This window comes from Phalacrocorax aristotelis, chromosome 4 (genome assembly GCF_949628215.1).
Source record: "Phalacrocorax aristotelis chromosome 4, bGulAri2.1, whole genome shotgun sequence".
In the NCBI taxonomy this organism is placed as follows: Eukaryota; Metazoa; Chordata; class Aves; order Suliformes; family Phalacrocoracidae; genus Phalacrocorax; species Phalacrocorax aristotelis.
Genome location: NC_134279.1, coordinates 35446190 through 35472726, shown reverse-complemented (window position 1 = coordinate 35472726; position 26537 = coordinate 35446190). Strand labels below are relative to the sequence as shown.

General features: G+C 41.0%; 1 protein-coding gene across 18 annotated transcripts in view; it reads right to left on the bottom strand.

Moving 5' to 3' along the window:
• The window catches only part of TRIM2 (tripartite motif containing 2), a 132322-nt gene that overhangs the window by 25196 nt on the left and 80589 nt on the right, over window positions 1–26537 (bottom strand). For 10 of the 18 annotated variants that reach the window (XM_075090949.1, XM_075090953.1, XM_075090959.1 and 7 more), the window contains 5 exons: window positions 15807–15988; window positions 13409–13646; window positions 6919–7070; window positions 6058–6238; window positions 2160–2883 (listed from right to left, as the gene is read on the bottom strand). In XM_075090949.1, coding sequence (XP_074947050.1) covers window positions 2160–2883; window positions 6058–6238; window positions 6919–7070; window positions 13409–13646; window positions 15807–15940 — 1429 coding nt within the window. In that variant the 5' untranslated portion in view covers window positions 15941–15988. Of the gene's footprint in view, window positions 1–2159; window positions 2884–6057; window positions 6239–6918; window positions 7071–11923; window positions 12005–13408; window positions 13647–14815; window positions 14993–15806; window positions 15989–20588; window positions 20963–22954; window positions 23047–26537 lie in introns of those variants that run through there. The other 8 variants (XM_075090955.1, XM_075090957.1, XM_075090956.1 and 5 more) reach the window with 5 other exon arrangements.

The following is a 26537-nucleotide window of genomic DNA, read 5'->3' as shown; positions in this document are numbered from 1 at the left end:
TGTGCTTTTTGGAAACTATTTAAAAGTTCATAATGCATTGGAGAGAATAGTTAAAAAAAAAAAAATCCAACAAACCACCACCACCACCACCACAACCCAAACCAGAGTCGTACCATTATTTCGTAGTCAGGCTAGAAACTGATCACTAGAAGCAAGGGATACAGAAGGAGAATTTACAAGCTGAAATCACTTTAATCCATACCTAAAGCTTCGTAATAAGAATATTAACAGTTTTTTAAAAATTTCAGGACAACTCTGTTATTTAGATCTATGATTTTCACAGTGGGACAAATTGATGCTTGACATATGTGAACAAGAGGACTTAGCATTCCATGAAGGTGTCAGCCTATTGCAGTGGGTAACAGAGCTCCCCTGGTATTCACAGGCTGAGTGTACCCCTGCAGGCTTTCCTATCCTGCTCCTGCCTGCTACAGACCCACAGACCCTTTTTGCGTGAATCTGTCCATCCAGCTCCTCCTCTGTCTAGCATACAACATGTCACAGCCATGCCAGAAGAGATTAGACAGGGTTCAGACATTGTTTTTTTAACTGTTTTGTTTAACCTTGTCTCAAAAGAGGGCACAAAAAAAAGATCTAGGCTACACTTATACTTACCTTCTGCTACTCTTACCAGTATCAGCAGTGAAACTGCATTTGGGAAGAGCCACGGGTCCCTTTCTATTTCAGCAGGAGCCTGAGATTGATCACTCTGCCCTATGCAAGGGCTTCCCTCCCCATGGGATTGCTAACAGGGACTCTGCCAGTGGTGACTATGGCAATAGCTTGTGCAAGAACACGCTCCTGCTAGAGGAAGGGCTATGTCTGGGCACTAATTTAACAGAAGTAGCCCACCAGCTTTGGACGATAAAGCATGGTTACTGCCGAGTAGGGCTGGCTCGACCTCAGTATGAATTGTTCTGCATCATATTTCTAACTTTTGACTCAGCAGTCACCATAAAATTTAGCCGTAGCAACAGAAAAGCTGGGTATCGTTGCCTTTGTAAAAAAGGCTTTGAGTTGTTATATTTATGGCATCATTTTTCTTACTAGGAAATGCACTGGCTATTTGGGAAAGGCTGGTCATTTTATGAGTGGCTTCATCCAAAGCTTACATTGTACTCCTATTCAGCAAGCAAAGCACACTTGCTGAATACATTTTCTGATATAAAACCATTATGTTATTGCTTGTACTCTCTATCAAAGCAAGGAATCTATTAGAAATACTGACAGATGAGAAATCAGATGGACAGGGTTAACCAACTGACAAATGGTTTCCAGATGAATTTTCAATAGAATTACTAAAAACCCCTCCAGGATTAACTGCTCTCCCTTCTCTGCTACAAAGGGGAAAGCTACCTTGCCGACTGGCTGTCAAACTTGACAACACATACATTGCCTTGATAATACATATTAAGAATTAACTTGCTTTTTTCTTTAGCTGTGCAACGTATTTTCTAACTATTTAAGCAGATATTATATAAATACAACACACCGCGGTACAAACTTATAAAATGATGGATTATTATTATATAGCTTAAAAACAGAGTACATCAAAAGACCTGAAAGAAAATCACAGTAAATGACACCAAGATGTTATATTTCTACCAAGCATTATAAATCCACAGATTTAGAGACAACATTACACTATATAAAGAACCAAGCATATTTAGATATTGGGGGGAAAAGGCAAATAAAGGAAATGGTAATTTTTTCCCATGCTGACATAATAAAATAACTATCTACAACCACAGGATTTAGCATGTATAGTTCCAGGTTAATTAATTAGATTACCTTTAGGGCAATTGTTTTAGAGAAGGAGTTGTCTTACTTCCCTTCTTGCCATGCAACTTTTTAAAGAAGTAATTTAATCTAATCTGAAGCATTGATCTTATTATATTTTCATTTTATAATGCCCAATAGAGTACAGAAGAGGTGGTAAAATATTTTATCCCAAATCAAATGTATTTCTCAACCCAAATTCCAACTAAATATTTGCTGCAGACAGAATTTCTCAAGTATGTGCCAGGACGTCTAAAGGTATTACCAGGCTGCTCTACTTACAGCTTTAATCTTAAAATAATTTAACTTCTAGATTTTTTTCATCCAGTTTCCCTGAACTATTTTTAAGTATGTCAATAGGTAGCAGACAAGTCACCTACCTACTCTGAAGATCAAATCATCTTCAATGGGATTCTCTTTTCTTTTGCCAGTGCTGTACATGCTGGCAGGTCTTTTCACAGCTTTCTGCTTCACATGGCCACTGCCAGGAGATTTAACACGCCTCTTAACCCCTTCAGTGGTAGGGGACACATCTGCAGATCTGACCACTTTAAGTTTGAATGGGCTTCCTTTGATATGTTGATCATAAAGTCTCAGTGACAAAGTGAAGTCCCCTTCTTTCTGAACAGTATACAAAAATTCATAAGTGCCATTTTTATTGTCAAGTATTTCTCCATCCGCTACGCTCCCATCAGGTGTGCTCAGTTCAGCAGTGAGGTAAGCATTCCCAGATTTACAGAGCTCCCCATCTTTGTCCTTAGTTGTGATGGTAACAGACATGGGCTGCCCGATCACTGTCTGCCTCAGTCCCTCACCTGTGGCAACTGTTTCAGAGGCAACAGCGTTGGTGGTTAAAATAGTGCCCAGATTGTGAATGGACTTCTTCAGGCCTTCTGTCTCCACTATGAAATCCAACTGATCGTTTTCACGTGGCTGCAATGGGAAGTCCCGCTCAGCCAGTTCATTCAGCTTGTCGCTCATTTGCTTCTTCACCAGCAGAACTTCTGTTTCAGTGCCATGGTTGAGAGCTTGGGCCGTAAAGTTGCTGCAACTTTTAATGCTTTCTTGTCCTTCAAGTAAGGTATCCAGCTGTGTCTGGAGGACCTGTGTGCATTACCAAACACCAGATTAGCATCGTGTTACAAGAACTATCCTAGCAATATGTAGCATGCTTTATATCTGAAGGCCTTTGTAGAAACCCAATTCATAGTGCTTCATTTTAAAGATTTTTTTTTTAAAGTTTCATTTTAGAAAAAGTACCACAGTGATTGCTACATGTTCTTGGAATATCATGCTGCAACACAGAAACTGTACCCTGTTTTGGGTCTTCAAGGTTTCACAGATCCACTGTAACACTAGATTGTATTATTGCCCCACCTGTCTGTCTTGCCTGGTTTTTGGTTTTTCTTAAAAAAAAAAAAAAACCAACACCCAAATGTAGAAGTTTGAACCCTGCTCCATCTAACTCTCAGCAGTCAACAAGACAGTTACCGGGAATTGAGCTGTGTGCAGTGAGATAAAGAGATTTTGGAGTCATCAGGCCCACTAATAAGGGAAGCTGCAAGAAACTTCTTGGAAGTATTTCTTCAGAGCCAAGGGAAACCTTGGGTTACTCCTCAGTGGAGACAGACAAGAAAGCACTCTCAAGATCTGTACATCCATCCTGATGAAAAGTGCGATTCCTCATCTAAATAAATGAAGAAAGGAAAAGTCTCCCCAGAAGAAGCAGGTAAGTTGATTCCTCAGTTTCAGCAGGCGGGAACGCAAAATGTAAAGGATGGGTTGTGGATATTGGGAAAAGTTGGGTTCAGTAGCCTGAAATTTTGGTGGGCAGCAAGTAGCTGCTCTATATTTAAGACTGAGAAAGACTTTTTATTATAGGCTCAGTTCTGGCCCTGTCTAAAATCCTTAAAACAGTATTGACCTCAAAATTGTTAGGTGTGGGCTGGGAACAAGGCTAACATTTTGGTTTTTTAAAACCAGTTTTGCAATGAATTGGAAAAAAGATCCCTGAATTAAAACAACCTGGCAGAGAAATTCATGACAGTCACAAAAGCCCAAACATTCCAGCTACCCCCCACACTCTCCACTGACGAAATCTCCAAACCGAAGTACCCAGTCACACATGCGGTATGTTTTTCCTACAGAGAACTAGAACTCTGTGGGTCAGAGAAGTTATTTTGTTGATGATCACTGTAAAGTAAATATTTTTGAAACTTTTCAATTTATTTTAAAGTAAACTTAGAGACTGGGTGTATTTATTGCTATGAGATATTCTTCCCTTGCTGAGACACACCATGTAATGACCCTGCATTCTAAGGGCATTTTTGTTCTGAATTTTACAAAGCTTTTCACGCACTGGAGGAAATCCAGGCTGATGAGTTACTGATACCGGAAAGTGATAACAACACAAAATCTTTTGCAAGCGAATCAGAATGAACAAATTTCAAGTTGTTTGTTTTTCTAGGCATCTGTAGACCTCTGAGGATTCAATACAAGGCATTTCTAATCTGCCTTGTCTTTGTTCCAGGACACAAGTAGTTAAACAGATAGCATAGCTAATAAAGACCCAGGATGGCAAAAAAACATATGCTTGGGATAACAAACCACAAACTGAGGACAAAGACAATTTGCAGCTACATTTTAAAGCCGTTATTTTCCCAATATAGTTTTCTTTCATTACAAAGATGGAAAATATTCAACCCTACCATAACTAATATTTAAAATGTGTCTAGAGTATTTTACATGAGGGCTCGTTCAGTCTATTGGATAACTGAAACTGAATTACCAACTTTCTTTTGGTAAAGCGTAGCCCTTTCATCTTTTCATTTTTGCAAAGTACATGATCAGAATGATGGAACATTTGGGTTTAAATTATTTTGCAGGACTACTCTTCATTCAAAAGCAAACTCCAATTCCAATAACTCTTTTTTATACAGACAGGAGATGCCTCTTTTATTGCTTATGTGCAGCTTTGTAAAAATTTGGTTCTCTAACACGCAAAATAGCTTTTAAGCTGTTTTAAAACCCTTTAAACAACATTAAGATAATTTAACATTATATTCCATCTTGTGTGAACTTTGTATATACCCTGAGTATATATTTGCTTGCTAAGAAAATAAGGTTTTGTGACATCTTGGACACGTTTAGATGAACCTGGGATCTAAGCCCAAATTTCTGATGCTAGAAGCTCCTCAGCTGCTTCTTAGCTCTGGAAATTACTAAATTCTATGCCCCAAGGGTTTTGGGCTCCCTGTATTCCAGAAAGTACATGACTTGTGCACATTAGAATTCCTCCGTTTTCACAGCCCCGGCAGTTCAATACCTTCCTAATGGTCAAACCTGTTCCAGATCCAGGAATGCAGCATTCTTCCACTTTAGACATCTGGAGATGCTCAGGCTGCTAAGTAATCGAAGAGAATGCCCAAAGATGCCAACATTATCAGGCACTCTTGAAACTCCAGTTGTTGATGCTACTTTCTTTTAAAGGATACTTTGGGGGAAGAGATCTTTCTGTCTATATAAAACAGGCAACAGATGCCCAGGATGATAAGGGCTGAATTCTTTCATTTGCCTGATTCAGACTTACTAATCTTCAACAAAAACCATACCCACCAGGCTACAGGCTTCTCTTTGTAAAAGGGCAGATTTCTGTTTTCTTCCTCTGAAGCTTAGTCTACAATATAGGGGGAAAAATGCAAGATTCAATCATCCAGATAGACAGGAAGTAAAAGAGTGAATACAGCTCTGGAATCTATTGCTCTCTGCATTCCCCTGATAAAGCGAGATGTCCTTCCAATCTTTGTGTGTTTCAACCAGTGACATCTAACATGAAGTATGTTAACAGGCATTTGAAAGGAAAACCGTGCTTTAAAGCAAAGCAGTAAGCCTTGCTCCGTTCTTCAGAAGAAATTGTTTGGCCTGTATCTTCATGAGGGCATTCATAGGATTGCAGCCCAAGGATTTCACACTTCCCTTCAGTCTTCCCTTATTGTCACCTGCACATCAGCATGTTGGTGTTAAGCAGATGCCTGCTTAGTGTGTTGGCCATTTTAGATCCTCACACACTATGCACAAAGGGCTGCCTGCCCATACAAGATCTGGATTCCATTTATAAGGCTGGGCACCCATATGCGAGGTTCTGCCACACTTGATTTCAGGAAAACCAAGTTCTCCTCTGGATCTCAGACAATTTGTCAAACCGGCATCCTGCATCATTTGTAAAAAACTGGCTGATTAAATTAATAGCTTTTCATTGAAACAAAACATGCATCTTACTTTGTGTTTAAGGCCATAATTCACTTCCAGTTCCATAAGCAGCACGCTCTTTCGCACATTTAAAGTCTTCTGGAGTTCATCAAAAGTGGAATGAATGTCATCTACAATGCTAGCCTTTTGGTTGGTTAACTGGTGTATGATTTCAGATATAAAATGAAGTGCTGAGTCGATCTCTGGAAGCCTAAGGGAGGGATTAAATTACAAAGATTGCTGTTTCAAAAGTCATTAAACATTGGCCCTTGCCCTGGTAACTTCTGATGAAATAATCTCATCAGCTGGCTGTCTTTAAACTCGGTCATTTCCCAGAAGGAAGTTCATTCCTTTTATAACCACATAGTGGTTTTGGTCTGATGAAATAAGGCTAAGAGAGGGCCCTCCCTTGTGGAAATCCATTAGACTTTACGCATTTCCAACAAAGAGGCCTTGGATCCTCGGTCCTTCAAGTAAATATGTCTACTCAGGAAGATATAGCTAGATCTACCCCGCTTTTTCTTTTCTTTTTAGCCTTTCTGCCACCATAGTGTTTGTACTGGCCTTTTAAGCATCCAGTATTATTTATCTATCACGGAATTCATGACTGGCTAGTACTTTTCTCCTTAACATTTTATGCCCCTTCTTTGGAGGACGCTTGCATTTCTAGTGGCCTCTGTTTTGTGAAAGACAGAGAGGAACCTTTTTCTCTTTTCTCTAATACCTCAGTGCATCACACGCAATGGATTTTTTTTTCCTTATGCTAGCCTCACTACTCCTGTTTTCTAGGTAGAGGTCCATGGCACTGACATATTAAAACATCTACCCAAGGTAACACAGGAAGCCAGTGGTAGAACTGAAAACAGAAAATAATCTGTGGAGCCTCCATACCTTTTGTTGACAGCATCCAACTGGACTTGGAGGGAAGCCTTGTGTTGCTCCACCACATCCTTGAGTGGTACTGTGGGATGCTCTGCGTGTTCTCCCTCTGTACACTCCCGGCACATGGCTGTCTCGCAGGACTGGCAGTAAAACTCCATCACCTGGTAAAGTGCAACAACTCTAAATTCCAACACGGCAGCAGTAACATATCTCAAAGGATCTTACTGGGTCTTGAACTCATGTTATTATTGAAGCTCTGAGACAAAATTTTTCCTTTCTTAGAAGCAAATAATTTGCTGCTTAAAAAGATGGCTGTTATTCATACACATTTCATATCGAAATGCTGGTTTAAATGCATTTTATTTGATCAGAAAGTGTCAGAACAGCAGTCTGAGAAACAGAATGTTGGATTTCAAGGCTGGCCCTAACATCGTCTTTATACTGTGTAAAAGTAAGCTTTGATGTCTTTCACAAGTACTCCATGAAACAACTCAAAAAGCAGGGCATTCGAGTCCCCTTGCAAACTCGATGCTTAAGTCTCCCCAGAGGGTCTGCCAAAGAAAGTGTAAACTTAGCCTGCTTGTCATAACAGGGCCACCTGCAGAACATGAACTCGATACAGCTCACCAAACAGCACGTTTATTTGCTAGAGAAAAGCACCCTAAATGAACCAACGTGCTGCAGGGACAAAAATCTCCATATCCCATTACTAATCCCTTAAAACCATCAAAACCTTGTATCCGAGATTATAAGTGCTGATCTACACTTGAAAGAGGAGGAGATTCTGTTATGTACTGTATGATGCTGTCTGGAGATCTTTACATGTAATAAATACCGCAAATTCTGAATATATTCATGAAGGGAAAGAAACAGAAAAGTGCTGCGCCCAAAATCATATGTTAGTCAAAATAATGTACATATATGCAAATTCGGCATGAGACTTTCCTCTACAGCTAGGAAGTCCTTGAGCACAAAGCATTTTATGTTTATTAAAAGTATATAAGGAAGCTCGTAGCATATGCTTCAAAGCAAGACATTGGCAGCTCTCTTGCATTCAGAACATAACATCAGAATCTTGAATAACTTGGCTGATACTTCTGGCACTCAGACCTCTCGCACAAAGACAGTTGTGCTGGAGATGTTTGTTGACAAGATGGTTTGTGTAGAACTGGCTGTTTTCAGGTGAGCAGAGGGACCTGTAACAGCACCGTGCAAGGTAGCTGGCTGCTCCAAGGTAACTTGAGAATTAGGAGGGAGCCACGATTTGCATGTGGCTATTAGCATTAATAGGGATTTTCCTCTGATAAGCTTCTTTCCGCCTTATTCCCATTCTTCACTCTTATCTCAGTTCACAAGATATGGGATTCACATGTGACGAGCGTTTAGTCATTTGTTGGCCATTCGTGTAAGACACTTTAAAGAAAATTTAAAAGCTGTTCCAAATAAACCAAATAATAAAAATATATCAGCAAGGAAAAAAAAAGACCTTCTAAACAATGACAACCCCCATCAACACTACTCCAGTGACTGTGAATTTAGCAGTCTCACAGCAGTAGATCCTCTGAGGCCTGACAGTTACTTTAGTAGGCACTAAGATGTGATGTAGTCTTACAGTGCATAGAGGAAATGAGTTAAACACAGTTTAGGATTTAAATTCTTTTCAAAGGCTTCAAAAATTTGCAACCAGAAACAACCAGAAGGAACAATATTTTATTAGGAAACTCTTAAATCTTTTTATATGGTAAAAAAATTTCTTTTGAATGAGTGACAAAAGTTCATCTGTCTGGCTCTTCATAATTTAATGCTTAGGTTCAAGATATTTTAACGAGCCCTTTACTTATTCAGTATTTTTATCTTTGGATACAATGATTAGAATAATCTTATATTTTTGTTTCCTATTGAACACCTCATAATAAACATCATCTATTTGCAGCAACATATATAAGAAAGCAAGCATCTCATTGGCATGTTAAAGTTTAGCCTAATCAATTTTCTTCCTCTTTATTCAAGCATCAGAGAATCATATAACCTAGAATGGTAACAGCAAGCAGAACCACAAAGACCAAATGTGTATGTCTGCAGAGAAATAGCCGTCTTTGCCTCAAATTCAAAATGTTTTGAGTGAAGCAACTTTCATTTCCCACCAGAAACTTTGGGTTTTGCCATAGCTGAAGGAGAAAGAAAACCTAATATTAATATAATTCAGGCTTCAAGTGCCTAGATAAACTGATTTCCTGAGATTTTGTCTAGCATTTATTTTTCAGATAAGACTAATTTCTAACTACAGACAGGCATGTATTACTGGATTTTCCTCTCTCCCCTCAATGCTCAACATGGACATCACATTTGTGGCCTTCCCAGAAAGCTTTCCATGATAACAGATTTGCTTTACAAAACACCTCAGAAAAAAACATTTGCCTGAACCCCTCCTTTCCAAATTGAAGAGGGCTCATGGGCAGGATATGCTTTGGCATCCAACACTGGTTTCATCTGTATTTCCACTGAAGTCAGCGAGAACATTCCCATCAGCTGTAATGAAATGTGAATTAATACGCACTCGTTCTGAAATCCTACCCACTATCTCCCACCTTAAACCAGACCAGCATATTTCAGCACAATGATCTAATTAAAGACCCATGCATATCTTCACTACTGTAATTTAACTGAATTTAGATAACATCTTTAATTTGCAAAATCAAGGATGCAGGTACTTCTGAATTAGATTTCACAAAGCCAAAGCACACTAATTCCAGCCCTTCAAAGTTCAAGTCTTGAGAAAAAGGCTTTCACCAATCACAAGCCCCCCTTATCTAAAATCACATTTGAATAATCACATTGTTTCTCCTCTGCTTTCTATTTGTTTGAATTAAAACAGCAGTCTGGAGAAAAAGGATGAGTCTGCTCTTTGCCAGCCTTCTTCCTCACCTCGCACACATGCTTAATTCCTCTGTCCCAGGGCTAGTGTGTACCTTAGCTTTGTGTGTTTTGGCTTTCAGAAGAATATAAGTTTGGATTACCTGAGGGCACTTCCCAGATATCTGGTAAAATTTAGAATGTGGGCTTTTGTTCTCCCTAGTCATAGCTTTTGCCTTATCCACGCAGTAAACCTGAAAGTTTAACCAAATTTTTAAAAAACTTTTATAAGACTATCATGACTTAAACAACATGCTTGCATACAAGTGAACCACCCAAACCCCTTGTACGCCTTTCCAGTTCAGTCAGATATGATTGCATCTGTCACAGTATTGCTTCTTAACTGTATTAAGTGTTCCTTGTAAGGCAGAACAAAACCTTGCCAGCAGTGAGCTCAGTTTATTAGTTCTAATGTTCATTAAGAGTTAATTCTATCATTCTGAATTTGGTATTTAGCCTCAATGACACACTGAATATTGCAGGGTATAGAAAAAATTAATTGCACTTTAATGCCATACATGAGTAAGTGACATGGTAGGAAGTACAGAGGTGAGGAGAAAAAACAAGGTTTAAAAGGTATGTTACAAATTCACTTCATCAGAATGTCAAGGAGAGGTGCTTTTTTCTTTGCCTAAGAGAAGCATACAGGCAGTAAGCAACACTTGCACAAGTTCAGGAAATGTTTTCTAGACAAGATCTTACACCTGTCAAGTTGCCAAGCTACTCTGATCTTTTGAGAAAAAGCTAATGAAAGATAAAGCATGGTCTCCTGTTACAAGCCTTTAATTTAATATTGGGTATGCTCTCTTGTTACACTCCATAGGCAGAATATACACTACACCTGTAAAAGCATCGATCCTGTACTTTGGGCTGGCTTTTGCTTCAAATTCAAATAAGACCCAAGTATGGACTTTTCAGGATGGGTGACTGGTAAGAAGCTACACCACTCATTACACATTATAAAGTAACGGACATACAATTTTACAGCCTTCTTGGCTGTTGTACCTGGTCCCTAAATTATTATAGACCAACGTTTCCAAACCAGGATGCTTATATCCAACAAGAGCTGCAGGTGTTTAGCAGCTGAGAATAAAGCCAATTTTATTCTAATGTGCAGATAGGCAATAAGAATCTTCTGTTAGGTTCAAAAATTCCATCATGTATGTGCCGTGCCCTATTACTCAGATTTAACAAGAACATATATTTGTGCTCTACATTGAGTGAATATGAGGAAGCATTTGTTTATAGTTCAAGCACAGGAAAACATCTCTCATGTTAAGATACTACAAGCTAAGTTTCATTTTTCATACAAACACACGCAACAAAGATACCACAACAGAGGATGAGAAGATGTACGCAGAAGGAATAGGATGCACACACACATATGGAAAATATGACTGGTGGGAATAAGAGACCAACTGGAAGGGAAAGTATCTAATCTACACGGCCTGAGGAAGGCTAAGTTACAACCAGACAGGCAAGCCAAAGAGAAAGTATCTGCACATTAGTTTCTATCTGATCTTTAATCAGAGAGGTTTAAATCCAGCATGGCTTGAGAGTGTAAAAAAAAATAGTTTAAACAGAAGCTTATTTCCAAGCTAATACAAAGAAAATCTGGTAACATTTAAATGATATATCCTTGGTGCAAATTTTTCCCTTGATAGTAAAAATACAACGGATCTGGCCCTACCCCAAGTAATATGTAAAAATTAATGGAGAGAGGATTCAATGCAGAATGACTGCTCGTTCTGGGAAGGCATTCTCCTCCAGCTACCACCCCAGTCCTCTCGCACTCCCTGAAGCCCCCAGCAAAGCTGCTAGCAGCCAGTCACCTGCCACACAGTGCCCTCATGCTGTGTACCCATAAGACCAGCAAAAGCCCGTTTCTTCAGTCAGACCTAAGGTGCCCAGTACTTTGCTCTGTGCCCCCGACCCTTCAGCCAGACCCACCTGGCCAGCCTCAAGCAGCTCTCCCCAAAGTTCATCTCAGCTCCTCCCATCACAAGGACTAATGTATGCACTTTAGCTTTTAATTTCCTAGCTCACAAAGCTTTAAATTGGGGTCATGCTCAGCCTGTCCCCAACCCTCCCAGGTACTTACCGAAGCAATAAGATATTCCTATCACACACTATTCAGCATCCTAAAAGGCATGCTATGTTTCAAGGCAGGACAAGTAAGTTTGGTTTAGAGGACTTAACAAACTCACCTTTTTCTAGAAAGGAGTTCTCAGAGAGGTATAAGGTGACATATTTTTAATTGTAGGCAAGCTAGTTTTTTCTAAGCACACCCAAAGAATCATAAGCTGATAATGTAAAATGCAAAACAACAACACCTCATTTTCACTTTTTTCTGCATTTCACAATCAAATGGCCCCTAACACGATTGCTATATCAGAAAAGAACTATGACTCATTTTAAGGAGAGCCAATGAAATGCAAATAAAAACTAGAAATGTATTAATCAGTAACCACTACACACACATAGGTATAGTACACATTTTAAAAGTAACACCAGTTAATCATTAATCAGAGCGTACAGGAAATCAGTTCTACAAGTCTACCTAATTCCAGCAGGTCAGTAAAGGAGAGGGAACTGACCTGCTCCTGTGTAAGAGTTATCATCACCTATCAGCTGAATTATTCCTATACAACCTATATATCTAAACTGAATATCAAATAAAACATTCCCCAAAAGTAGTCTTAAAATACTGGCACATATTTCTTGGCTTGCATAGAAGCACAGCTTTCAGTTTACAACACAGCATCGCTCAGCTTTGCAATGTGGTCTGCTTGCATGTTTGCATAAGCCTGGCTATGAAACAGGAGTTCATATGCCTACCACAAAGCCACACAGGTTAACACTGGAAATTGTGAAGTAAGCAGAGTTAGAGCTGTTCTTGTAATAATCCAGGGATACTTACTCAGTTGGGGATACTTGCCAATGAATACACTGACATGATTTGAGGGTGTATGTGGAGGGATGCTGGGCAAAAAATGTAGATGGAGGAAAAAAACAAAGCAGCCTCCAGGGACTAATACATGAGATGCACAAAACAGTGCAGTTTAAACAGAAGCTCTCTGTTTCTAGCCTGTGCTGACCCAAAGCACCCTAAGCTAGGACACCCTTTTACTTGGCTCCATGTCAATAAGCTCACATAGCTTTTGGTACTGCCTCAGCGTGCAGGTCAGTTAAGCTTATAAGGTCCCTGACACAGAATGCCTAAACGAGCCCACATGTTCCCATGGCAATAGTCGAGTCTGCAAATAAAAGAGCTATGGAAAGTCATCCCAAAGAGGCAAAGGCAGAAGGTTCAGCACTTGCAGGACAACAATTTTGATCAAATGTGCTAAAAGACAGTATCATCCAAGATGATTGATAAGACGAAATAATAACCTTGCTCTTTTACAATGCTCTACTACGAGCATTTGAGTTAATTTTAAGAATCCCTCGTCTTTTGTTGACATAACATCAAAGAACTAGTGTGATTCTGATTCCACCACTATCGTTTTAGAACAACATATCCATGACAAACCAGACCAGTCAGTACATACCAGTACCTGTACATATAACAGTTCATCTCACTTACATTTCCATCATGATTGGGGCAGGAGAGTGGTTTGCCCGCAGCGACAGCGGTGACAGTCTCCAAGATGGAGGACTCTTCAATGCTGTTGTCCGGCGTTCGTTGCAGGACATCCATCAGGTTGGTGATAAAGAAGTTGTTCTGGAGTGCAGAAACCCCTTTCTCTGGCAGAATGGAGGTCTGGCGGCACACGGGGCAAGAAAGGGTTAAGCTATGGGCTGGAATGTAATTCTGTAAGCACCTATGGGGAAGGGGGGTGGAAGAGGAGAAAGAGGGAGGCAAAATGTCAGCAAAGAGGAAAAAAACTCCCTTCAGTTTAAGAACTGGTTTGAAAGAGTGCTACTCATACTTATAAAAGGAAAGGTACCTCACCAGACTTCAGAAGTAAAAGTGGTTATGGGGATTTTTTTTCCTTTCCTTTTTTTCCTTTTTCCTTTTTTCCTTTCCTTTTTTCCTCTGACACATGAACAAAGGCTCAATAATCTGATATAACTTTAACAGCTATGGGCCTTTCTGAGAGATATTTGTGCAGAGGGGATCCATGCTCCCAGCCACGTACCGCATCCCGCTCACAGGATTGTAAAAATGATGAACTATCAGAGAAAGTCTGACAGATATTGTGAGAAGTTACTGCATCAAGAGTTTGAGCCTGTGTCTGACTAACCTGTGATTGACCCCAGTCTTTCCAATAGAATCTCCTTTATTAGCTTGTATCTGTGGGTTTAGTGTTTCAGAGCTAAAACCTGGTTCCAATGAAACCAATGGAAATTTTTCCATTTATTTCAATTAGGAAAGTTATTTGGCAGGTAGCCAGAATCAACAGAGCTCTCTTTACTACATAGAGGAGCATGTCCTAGGTTATTACAGTTATGTTAAGGGGAGTTTGGGGGAAGATTTTTGTTTGCACTTGACTGGGGGGTGGGTGGGTTTGGTTTTGTTTAACAGTTTTGTTTTTACGAAAAACTGTGTTTCATAGAATATAAATCTGACACAAAAGTTCTGTGATCAACAATGTGCAGCAGACTGGTCTAGGTGGTAGGTAGTGCTGCTTTTGGCCTTGAAAATCAAGTTCACAGCTACTGGGCATGCAACATTCAACTGTAATTGGCAATTCAGTATGGTCCTGTAAGCTTTGCAGAATGCAGTTCTTCAGGAGTCTAAAATTCCTCATGAGATGCCAACCAAGAAAGTGTGACTTCACGCAGCTACACAGCTCTCATCCACTTCCAAGGGCTTTGCTTGCACCATTCTTCATCCTCCCTTGGCAGTCCTCCGCCTGACCCCCCCAGTAGGGCTCTGTGAAAGGAGAGCTTAGGCTCTGTACATCATCAGTACATTGGAGGAGTTCTTCCAACCTCTCTCCATAACCAGATCAGCATAAGAGGATTACAGGGAAAACCAGAAGCTGACCTTATGATTTACACATGAACTGAAGTCAAGAAACTTATGACATGATGGCAAAAATCTTGACTTCTCTGACTTCAGTGGGAGTTTCACTGCTGACTTCAGTAAAGTTGACGTTTCCTATTCTTCTGCGAAAGACCATTCCATCTGACACACTCAGAGATCCATAATTTTTCTTGCAGCCTGTCCAAAATTAAATTTGCACTCCACAATTCTATGAGGTGGAAATCTACTGAACTAAATGTTCACACAAAATACCATTTATTAAAATTCTTCTGCCATTCAATATATAATCCAAAGAGTTGCATCCCATCATCAGATAGAGAACTCTAACCAATAATTCTTCAGCTAACTTTTCTGCAGATGCTGTATTTTCTCCACCATTTGATGGATAATGTAACGTTGAAGTATCACTATGTATATTCAATTCATTCAGCTGAATACAGTAGAAGGCAGGTTGCTGGTTTATGACATCTCTTTTCAGAGAATTTTTCCACTTCAGTCAACCAAGCTACATAATAATGAAGACATTTAATCACAGTTTATTAATAATGTATATAGCATGTCTAACCCTTGGACATTAAAGGATGGTATAATTATTTCACTGCTTAGTAAATCAACAAAGAAAGGTTTTTATTGTTTCTAATTATAGGCTAATCAGTATAAATTTGAGGCCATTAATTTGAGGTCCAAATTCTGCCTGCTATCACCTTTCACACTGTTGTAACTGTATTCATTAGTTTCACTGGATTTACTTTTTATTTACTCTTGCATAAAGGGAATGTATTCCAAATATTCAACTGCTGTCTCTTCTTCCTGCCTGTCACAAAAAACAGTTTTTTCTACATTCCTGCCTCTCCAGCCTTCCCAGACTTTATGACGCCTTAACACAACTATTACAAACAAAGAGAAAAGTCCCCGTCCACTAAAGCATGCATTGTTCTGTGCTTGTTGCATGACACAAATATGTAGTTACCAGCATGAGGAAAGGACTTACCTCTCACAGAAAGTGTGCAGGCAGGGAAGTACTTTGGGGTTCTTGTAGCGGTCCAGGCATATGCTGCAAATCAGAAACTGCTTGTCAATCTGACGGACCACAGGACTTGGGATGTTGGAGCCTTCACTGGCCATCCTAGACCACTGACATATGGGTCCTGTTCCCTTCTACCCTGCACACTGCTGGAGTGGGGTGGGGAAAAGAAGAAAAGAAAATGTCTTATAATCTCCATGAAATAACAAAATCAACAACTAATTCACTCACATTTCATCCTTATGCAGGGATTCATATTCTCATATAAAAGCAAAACAATGACGAATTAAACTTCTAGAATGATTTATCACTGATGAGAGCCTGGGAAACAGTCAGCCAGGTCTACACCACCACACAGAACACCTCTGTCTGAGCAGGCATACTGGAAAGGCATGTTGCCTCTGGACTGAAAGAGTTACAGGGCTGTCTGGTTTTAAAGAAATCCCACGATAAAAATGTTCTTGTGCCAGTAGGTTCAGCCAGTGCTAACAAACAGAGGATTTCTTAAGTCTACAGTACCACTGGCAAAATGCTTAAACTGCAACTGCACCAGCCAGTCAAATGGCTGCGTCACAGAGAGTTTGAAAATGGTTCACCTAACATTTTTTAACCTTATCAGCGCTCACGCTGCCAAAGATATGGCAGGTTTGGACTCCAGGAAGCCCCCAAGAAGGAACCTTAAGAACCAGTCAGCCCCTGGGAAGGGAGTGCTCAAATTTTGCATCAGCAACAGGAGCAAGGTAGGTGAAGTGAAAATCCTCATGATAAAAGAAACTGAGCAATGAAGAGGCAACCGATAGCTGCTGAGAATCAGCAAAGGTAGGGTGAAGGATACATGAAGCACATCCAAATAATAAACACAAAAAAAATGGCATTCTAGGCAGAAAAAGTGTAAGTCATGTTCCTAGGACTCAAGACTCTTCATAACCCTGGCATATAAAGCATGAAATAAAATGGTAAGAAAAAGGCCTACTGACTGACAGAATTAAAATTGCAGGTTAAAGGAACACCAGCAGGCTTGGAACTCCTCCTGTCCTGGAACAAGGCACAGGGAGAAAAAAACTTTGTTTCTTTTCAGATGGAGGTACAGATTATAGCCAACAGAATTAATATGTGGGAAGAGAAGACAGGAGGAAAAGGAAGGAATCAACCTCAGAGAAAAGTAAACTGCCTGCTAAAACAATTGAGGAAAACCTGACAAGCAAAGGTCCTGGCAGGGTGGCCCAGCAAGAGCTCCTCTCCATCAGCATTTCGAACAGGCTGGAGCACTGGGAGGCGCAGGCTCCGTCCCTGGGGAGCTGATCGCAGCATCTCTGTCACAGCACTTTATGCCACAGAGCAGCACCCACAGCGAAACAAGGGCTCCTCTTCCATGTGAGCAGCGAGCCCAGCTGGGGTCCTTCACTGCAGGTACACTCCTGAGGTAGTAACTTCTTCCCTAAACATTTTCCACCTGTTTTTTTGTCATCCATTTCAGACATTCGATATTTGGCTTGAGGGCAGTTCAGGCTTTCCAACACAGAAATAATAAGCCCTCTGCGCTGGTGCTATTCATGCTTATTTAAAGGTCACTCAACTCCACAATGATTTGTGTGACCCATAATTTTATTGGCAGCGTTACGTCAGCTCTTCTTCCTGTATTGAATGCACGACGCACTACTCTGGCGGAGTTGAACTCACGCTGTTCTTCCTGAGCTGTGTATTCAGCCGTACAGGTATGGTTTACTTACTACATTGAGCAAGTGGATATTTCTAGGACAATGACAGTGATTATGGAACACGCTGTACTGAATTCCCTGATAACAGGTTCCTGGGGAATCACCTCTGTGCTAGCAAGTACAGCAGCATAAAGTTATTCACAATTAACACCGACAGCAGTAACTGACATGTAATTCAATGCCCAACACTTACAGTGGGCCCTTTTTTCCTTGTTTTCCAAGAAAGGGAAATCTACAAGGTTAAAAATTGCTGTAATACTTGTAAAATATAATATTTGTTCATGACCCAAAAATGCATAATTTCAGAATTGATCATTTGTTTCACTTTTTAAATTTCTTTCCCCATAGTAAGATAAAATGGAAATATTACATAAACACAAATTAATTTCACCTACTTAAATGCCATAAATCACACACAATAAACCTTAGGAGATCAGTAGGAACCTGTGTTACTTTTTAAAAGCTTGAGTTAAAAATGGCTTTACAAGAAGTGGAACCAAAATATCTAGCTTTCACAAATGGGAGTAGAAAGAGCAGACTATGAAACATGCATTAATGTATTCATGCTTTTGGCAGTATAACGTGCAGAACATCAGTGATGTGTTTCAAAAGAAAATTAATTTCACCCCTGATGCAGCTGTGTTCGCTGCCTACTCTCCCTACCCAAAAGTTCGGGGTGGGGACTCAAACAAAACAGGCAAGATAATCAGAAGCAGGAAGGCTTGCTTGATAAGAAGGACACCGATAGGTTAGGAACAGTGTAATTTTTTTGTTATAGACTGAGCACAGACTATTAAAAATAAAATTGTACTTAAGATATGAAAGGTCTCCAGTGAACGCTGCCGGTTTTTTAACAGAAGAGAGTTCTCTAGCAACCAGATTATTTTCTGTAATTTCATCTTTCTGCCATCAAGTACAGCTACACCAGCAAATAGTGTTTATACAACAAAAACTCCTGATGCCTGAAAAATTTCATATTGATTTCACCTGATCTTCAACTTAGTCTTTTACATTCCCCCAATCTCATTGCAAAATCAGGTCATTCTTAGTGTTTCATACACAAAGCTCATTCCAGCCGCTTTAATTTTCAAATGTACATGCTTTAGGCTTTGTCAGTGAAAGAAACCATTAACAATTCAGAAATAAGTGCTTTTAATATTTGATGTTTTGTCTGGAACACAGCAAGCCATGACTGTCATTTATCCCCTATGCTCACATAAATCAGGTTTAAAACATGCACCTGAAAATAGAATTTAATCAGAACATTTCAAGCTTTGGCCACTACCTGAGACAATAACGTCTTACACAAGTTGCTCATTTTAAAAAGTTTTTTGAGTATGTGATTTCCAGGATTCTGCAGCCTCCCTGAGCTGACTCCACGTTTGATGCAATTTTGATGAATGTGATGTAGCTACGAGAAGGATGATTTTACCCATTGACTCAATGAAAGCAACTGTATAACCAAAGACTATTTGAGGAAAAGCTGTAGATTTTAGATTATGCTTTTGAATTTCACCAAAGACAGCATTTATTCTGATTCACTGTGGTACTCACAGCAGTTCCTCAGAATAGCATCATAAGTTCCAGATGTATTAGCAGTAGGAGATTTTGCAACATAACACTATTTTTACAGGAAAAACATTCTTTTTTGTAGTAGCATCTTCTGAGCTCAGAAGCTGCCAGAGCTCTTTCTGCAGGTTCATTCTGTCTCACAATCTAATAAACAGCAGCTGAAGCACGAGCTTTGAAAATAAGTCTGAGAATCATTTCTTCATAATTTAAACATGAAAAGCCAAGGGTTGTGCAACATTGCACCAAGCGACACAAAACCCCACCCATTTATCTATAAGAAGGACACCACGGAAACGCAGTTCAGGTTTGCTAAATCAAGTGCAGAAAAGGGTTCCGAAATGTAAAGCCTTTGTCACCCCTTTGAGGCTCAAGGGTCGTTACCTTTTCAGCCACCCCAAACGTAACGTTGTTCTTTTTCCTTCTGCTTGGAGATACAACTATTGATTTTCATTCAAAATATCCTATACAGCAAAGAAAGGAGAAAACAATGGCTCTCTACTCTAGCAGAAAGCCTTCCTGCTACATATTCATGCCTTCAAGAAGGAAAGTCAGGATGTGGCCCCACCCATATGAAAAGAACTTCCCGTAGTATTAGAAAAGGGGGGAAAAAAATGTTAGGGTACAGCAAATAACAGTTCCAGAAGAGTTGTTTCAGATAAATATAGCCACGTAATAGGAAAGTGCACCCTTTCCACAGGTATCTTCAAATGAGGTCCGGAATTCCTCAACAGTTACCAAATTCCCTATTAGTCTCTGTGGCCTGGCTGACAACAGGACATTGGGAAAACTTAAAACTGTCTGCTCAGTTCCCAGGATTTATTCCTAAAAGAGCAGAATTCCCTGTTGCTGATACACCGCTATCACCGAACTCCACCCAGCCAGAACTGCAACTAGCCTGAAAGTACAGCCTGAGGAGAACAAATTGCTTGCAGCTTGTTCATCCTCTTCTTATCAATGGTATTCACAGCCCAGAGGGTCTATTCATGTATTATGAATGAATAGGTTTCCAATGGCAACGTTTCCAAAGGAACAGTTAGGCCTTGAGAGCCGTATGAAAGGGTGGGGAACCTCAGTAATGTTGCTTCAAGGACTGGGGGAGCTGGGGTTTGAAAGTCCTTAAAACAGATATATCGCCTCCCCACAGTCTTTAGGAATAAAGAACAGATTCAAGCCATTTCTAGCAGCAGCCCCAAAATTAGCCGATACAGAACAGACCCAGCAAATTAATAATCATAACCACCACACAGTCCACTTGTGTAAAAGGCTTCATAAGCTAAATTTGCATTCCTTTATCTCCCACTCTTGCAATCAGCTTGGTGCCTTGTTTAAAACACAGCAACCCTCTTCATTCTTACAGCATGCAGAAGCATAATGAACGATCAAGGGCCGAAACAGAAGGACAAACCCAGCAGCAGCCATCAGGAATAACACTGAGCAAACTTGAGCATTTTAGACCTACCCATCTTTGTAGAAAAATAGCTTAATCAGTGCAGTGCTGAGGATAAAATCCTTGCAGGGACGGAGCTGCAGTTCCACAGTAATCCAAACGAACAAACCATCATCTGTTAATATTTCAAGCCTCACGCGTAAAACTGCTTAAGAATCCCTATCACAGCATAGTCATTAGTAGATGCACAACAGATTTTGTGCTCTAAGGAATGACGCTCCATTCCACGAAGAGGACAGGTGGAAAGAAAAATGGAAGAATAAGAGGAGGCCCAGTAAAGTCGTCATGAATTTTTTTTTTCCCCCGGGTCATTTACAAGTGGGAGACCCCTTCGGATTCAAACCAATCAATCTTTATTTAGCACATCTTTTTCTCACTCAGCCTGTGTAGAAAGACTGCAGCAAATGGTGCAAGGGATTGTGGGATAGGGATGCAGCAGAGAGCTGCAACGAGATTCGCTGGGTTATTTTTTTTTCCTCCCTACTCAGCAATCAGCTGTTTCGAGGCTCGCGCAGGGCCATTGAATTTGGTCACCAGAATGTTATTACAGGATTAGCAGGCGGAGACAGCTACCACCGTGCATCTGGCATGTCAATGCAGCTAAGACAGAGATATGCAAATATTACTCGCAAATCGGAAAAAGAATTTAACTCCGAAGGGGAGAGTAAACATTACGCAACATCCATTGCCAGGACATTTCGCCACAGATGAAATGAAAGCACTTTCGTTTATAAAGGACATAAAGCTTAACACTTAATGATTCTACCCCGATTTTTCCAGGATTCAGGGTGTTTCTTGGAACACAGTTCCCTGCTACAACTTTCAGCAACAATAAAAGACCCCACAAACGCTCTTTGTCTCTCCAGATGTTTAAAGCAGAAGCAAAGAATGTCTTTGGAAAGCTGTGCTACTGACACACAAACTAGTAGCAGTTTCTTGTACTACAGAGATGTGTGTTTGACCTGACTCAGACTCAAGTAAAATATTTAAAGCAGCAATTATTAAACTCATATTCAAGGAACGTGAGAATCAAAGTTAACAGTCTGTTCCACTTTTGTACAAACATTAATGCAAAAGTGTATTCTCTTAGTTAACCCAGTTACTAAAAAAAAAAAAAAAAATCACAGATCAATTCAGGTTTTACTAGGCTATTACCAAAGGAAATAAATAGAAATTTTTTGTCTGGTATTTTTCAGCTCTGCAGAGAAGGTTGTTAAAAAAAATGCTTGTGAATACACAGAACTCTACTGAAGTAAAGCAACATAGAATTAGCTTTGTCTTCCAGTATAACAGCTGGTGGTTTTTGCAGACAAGGTAGTATTTACATCTTTAAATACAGTGAATGTTTTCTTTTGAAAAAACAAATCATATGCAAGTATTTCAGCTAACTGAGGCTAACAAAGCCTCTCACAAATAAAAGGACACAAAGGTCCATTTGCATCAAGAAGAAAAAACCATGGGGTTTAAATACTGTCTGTGCTACTCTGACTTAATTAGGACAGATATAGTTATTTTAGAAGTTTAAAATGTTGTCCTAAGCTCTTTAAGCAGTTTCCAAATATAATATTTATTCCCTTCTTGGACTGTTGAGGTAAATAATATTAATAATAATTTAGGATGACTGAAATGTAATCTAAATTCTTGTTAAAAATACAGATTCTGCGTACATCATTTACTTTCCACTTGGCAATCATTTAGCCAGATTGGTTTTATGCATCAGGCGGATCCAGCCTGGTTTCCCCGGGTAATGCCCACAGGGCAAAAGCATGTTGTAATCCAGTTTATAACCTGAAATGAAACATCAAGCAGCATGTGTGCGTGTGTTAGGATTTTGGGTGCTTGTGCCAAAGTAATGCTCCTCTGATTCCCTCAACATGTGCTGAACTCTGTCAAAGAGAGAGAAAAAGGTATGTTTCGTTCTACCTTCAGCATGCAGCAGGTCAGAAGAAGCAGGCATCTGCACAGCAGGATTCACAGTTTAAAAAAATGCCAGAGATTTCAGGTATATTTTTGGAGGGATGGTTTTTTACGTTTGGTTGGGGTTTTTTGTTTTCTTTTTAAACTGACTGGAGAACCCCCATTGCAAAGAGCAAGCAACATTATTTCACTCCCACAACAAGGAGATCCAAGGCCTTTTGTTTCTGTCACTGGAACAAAGACGTGCTTAAAACAAAAAACAAGGGAGAAAATTCAGGAGTGGCACTCCCAGAAGAGAGGTGGAAGACTCTCAGGCAGGAGCGTGCAGACATCACTTAACTGCTTGCTTTTCCTTGCTCATTTCAAGCATCAAATTTATGTACACTACAACAGAATGACAAGCATTACTATTTCCATTAACAGTCAGTACCCCTTGAATCAGAACCAATCCCATAACGTACCTCATGGTCAAAGACGACTGCAGAAGTCACAGCTACAGCCACTCTCATAGGCACCTACACCTCCAAACGAGAGATTGCTTCAAAGTGCAGTTATCTTATAACTAACTCTGAGAAGCTGCCTGCTGACAACGAGCTGATATTCCGCAAATAATCCTGCTTCTTCAACAAAACAAAAATGTGCTACTGTGGCAAGGAAAATTAGACAAAAGTCGTAACGCTTCCCTTGAGATTTTTGTTCCTACATATTGAATATTGATATGTGGGTTTCTTTTCCGTAGTGAAGAGGAAATGGATTCGTAGCTCAGTGAACAGTCTTGCACTTTAACCCACAGCAGTTACTACCAGCTGATTTGAAATTGGTTTATTGTATGTGTGTGTCTTTTGAAATGGGAGATGGGAGTGGGGGTTGTTGTTATGTGCCTGGTTTTGTGGTGTTGTTTGGTGTCTTTTTTTTAAAATAGAACAGGCTACTTTCCCTCAGAAATTTGCTGCACTCATCATTGCTGCCGACTTATCAGTGAAGTAAGTTCTGGAGAAGAAATATAGCATGTGCCATCTTCATAGTTCCATGGAAGAGTGGTCTAGCCCGTTATCTTCCCCTGTAATTGTCAAGTTTTTGGAATAATTTATTCTTTTCCCTGTTCCAAACACAACCTGAATTCATATTTTTAGGGAGCCCATAAATAGTAAGTTACCAAAAAACCCCACAGCTAATTTAAAGACCATAGGTAGATATTGATATATCCTTCCCTAATATTAAATAAATCATCCAAACACTCCAGGTTAAGATTAATGGTCTGCACTGAAGCCTCTACTATAAATTGACAGAACTCTAACTCAGCCTGCTGTACAAAAAACATTTTAAGGTCAGCAGAAAAAAAATTATTGGGTTAGCCCAAAGTAAATGGCCAACTAATACAGTTCTGGCAATTGAGACTGACTGGAAAATAAGAGGTGGGAGAGACAAGAACTCAAATCACCCAAAGCCAAAATGCTGGGAATGAGGACTAGTTTGGGAACTGTGCTGGTTTTGGCTGAGAAGGGGTTAATTCTCCTCACTGTGGGGGTCAGCTACCTTTCCAGCTTCCCGCGCTCTGCCGCGTGGCGTGGCAGGGGGGGCTGGGAGGGGCAGGGCCATGGTGGGGGCGGCTGACCCCGACTGGCCAATGGCAGGTTCATTCCATACCATGTGACACCATGACCAGTATATTGAGGGGGGGCAGTGGCAGCGCGGGGGCGGCGCGGCGTCGGGTCGGCGGGCGGCGAGCGGCTGCGGCGCGTGCGGTTTGTTCCGGCGGTTCGTTCCCCCTCTCCCCTCCCTTCCCCCCTCCCCCGGGGCTTTGCGCCTCTCGTTGTTCTCCTTTACATTGCATTTCTACTGTTGTTTCTTTTAATTTTCATTATTAAACTGTTCTTATCCCAACCCACGAGCGTTACCCTTCTGATTCTCTCCCCCATCTACCGGTGGGGGAGTGAGCGAGCGACTGTGTGGGGCTGAGCTGCCGGCTAAAGCACGACAGTCTTTTTGGCGCCCAACGTGGGGCTCGAGGGTTGGAGATAACAACAGCTGCTGGTCCCAGCACCATGTTGTCCTTTTTGCAGTGGGTGTTAAAAATCGGTGTTGGTTGTTTGAGTCTGCTGTGTTCTGCTGTGATTAGTAATGTTTTGCCTACGAGATTTGTTATACAAACACTCGTTTTCAGCTTTATCTGGTATTTGGGGTTTTTGCTGAAACCGTTACTGTACTTCGGATACCACCTTGTTGAGGCAATTAGCAATTATACCTCCTCCTCTGAGAGATTTTATATGGAGGAAATACAGAATAATACCTTTGCAACTTTGTTCTATGATGTCTGTGCCTTTGTTACAACAACGTTTTTGTATCTTGAACATCCTTGGGTGGTTAAGGTGCAGTCATTGTTAGTTTTTGGGCATGTTGTTTTGGTTTTGACTAAGCAACTTAAGAATATCACCCAGAAATCTGCCCCGAGGCTTGATAGTTACGAGTGGCAGGGCATGTGGGATAGCATGGGCAAATACCTAGGGCAGTGGGCACCCCCAGTGTTTTGGAGTTTCACCCCCGAGCAAGTGCAGAATCCTAAAAAACTAGTAGAATATTTGGAGAAAGTATGTTGTTACGCTGGGAACTCCAGAGAGACACAGATAACTGCAACGTGCTGGGGTCTGGCCCATGCATACCGAGCCCTGCTCAACAGTATTCAGTGCCCCCAGGGGGAAGAGAATGTCTCTGGATTGAAATGCAAAGTGACTGGCACTGTAGACAATCCAGCCCTGACAACAGGCACTGCAGCCACTCAAACCCCCACAACAAGTACCGGAGCTGGCTCAGAAAATAAACCCGTACCAGTATCAGTTGCCCCCATACATAAGACGAAATATTGGAAGCGGACATCAACTCGTTTAGAACGGGATGATGAAGAACCAGGGCCATCGCGGGGAGAGGAGGGAGAAGTAATAAATGAAATAGAGACCACCCGATCCCTGTCCTTAAGCGAGTTGCGAGATATGCGAAAAGATTATAGCCGTCGTTCAGGTGAGCACATTGCCACCTGGCTGCTCCGATGCTGGGATAATGGGGAACTAGAGGGAAAAGAAGCCAAACAATTGGGATCCCTTTCTGGGGAAGGGGGCGTTGACAAAGCAATTGGAAAAAAACCACAAGCCCTCAGCCTCTGGAGGCGACTCCTGTCTGGAGTGAAGGAAAGGTATCCCTTTAAAGAAGATGTTACATATCGCCCAGGAAAATGGACAACTATGGAGAAAGGCATCCAGTATCTCAGGGAATTAGCTGTGTTTGAGGTGATTTATGGTGACCTGGATGATCAACGGTCATCCAAAGATCCAGATGAAGCCGAGTGCACACGACCCATGTGGCGGAAGTTTGTACGGAGCGCACCATCTTCGCATGCAAACTCATTGGCAGTGATGTCCTGGAAAGATGACGAGACACCAACGGTGGCAGAGGTGATAGATAGACTCCGGGATTATGACACAAATATCTCTTCCTCGCTTGTCTCTGCTGTGGAGAAACTATCCCAAGAGGTCCAGCAACTCAAAGAAGATCTGTCCTACTCCCCACCTCGACAGAGCAGTGTCTCAGCTGTTAGGAATAAGCGTCCTTTGGCTCAAAGAAGGGGATACACACCACGGGCCACCCTATGGTTCTACCTGCGTGACCACGGAGAGGACATGATGAGGTGGGATGGCAAGCCTACTTCGACCCTACAGGCACGAGTACATGAACTGCAAGGAAGAACAGTCACTGAGGGAGGCTCTTCCAGGAAAGCTGCTGCTCCAGTTTCCAGCGAGCAAGTCCCCAGACAGAGGAGTAGAAGCGCAGATTTTATTTCTAAGTGTAATAGAGGGACTCCTGATTCACATTTACAGGAAGTGAGTTGTGACTGCCATGATCAGGACTAGAGGGGCCCTGCCTCCAGCCGGGTGGAGGAAAGGGATAACCGGGCTTACTGGACTGTGTGGATCCGATGGCCTGGCACGTCCGACCCACAGGAGTATAAAGCTTTAGTGGACACCGGCGCACAGTGCACCTTAATGCCATCAA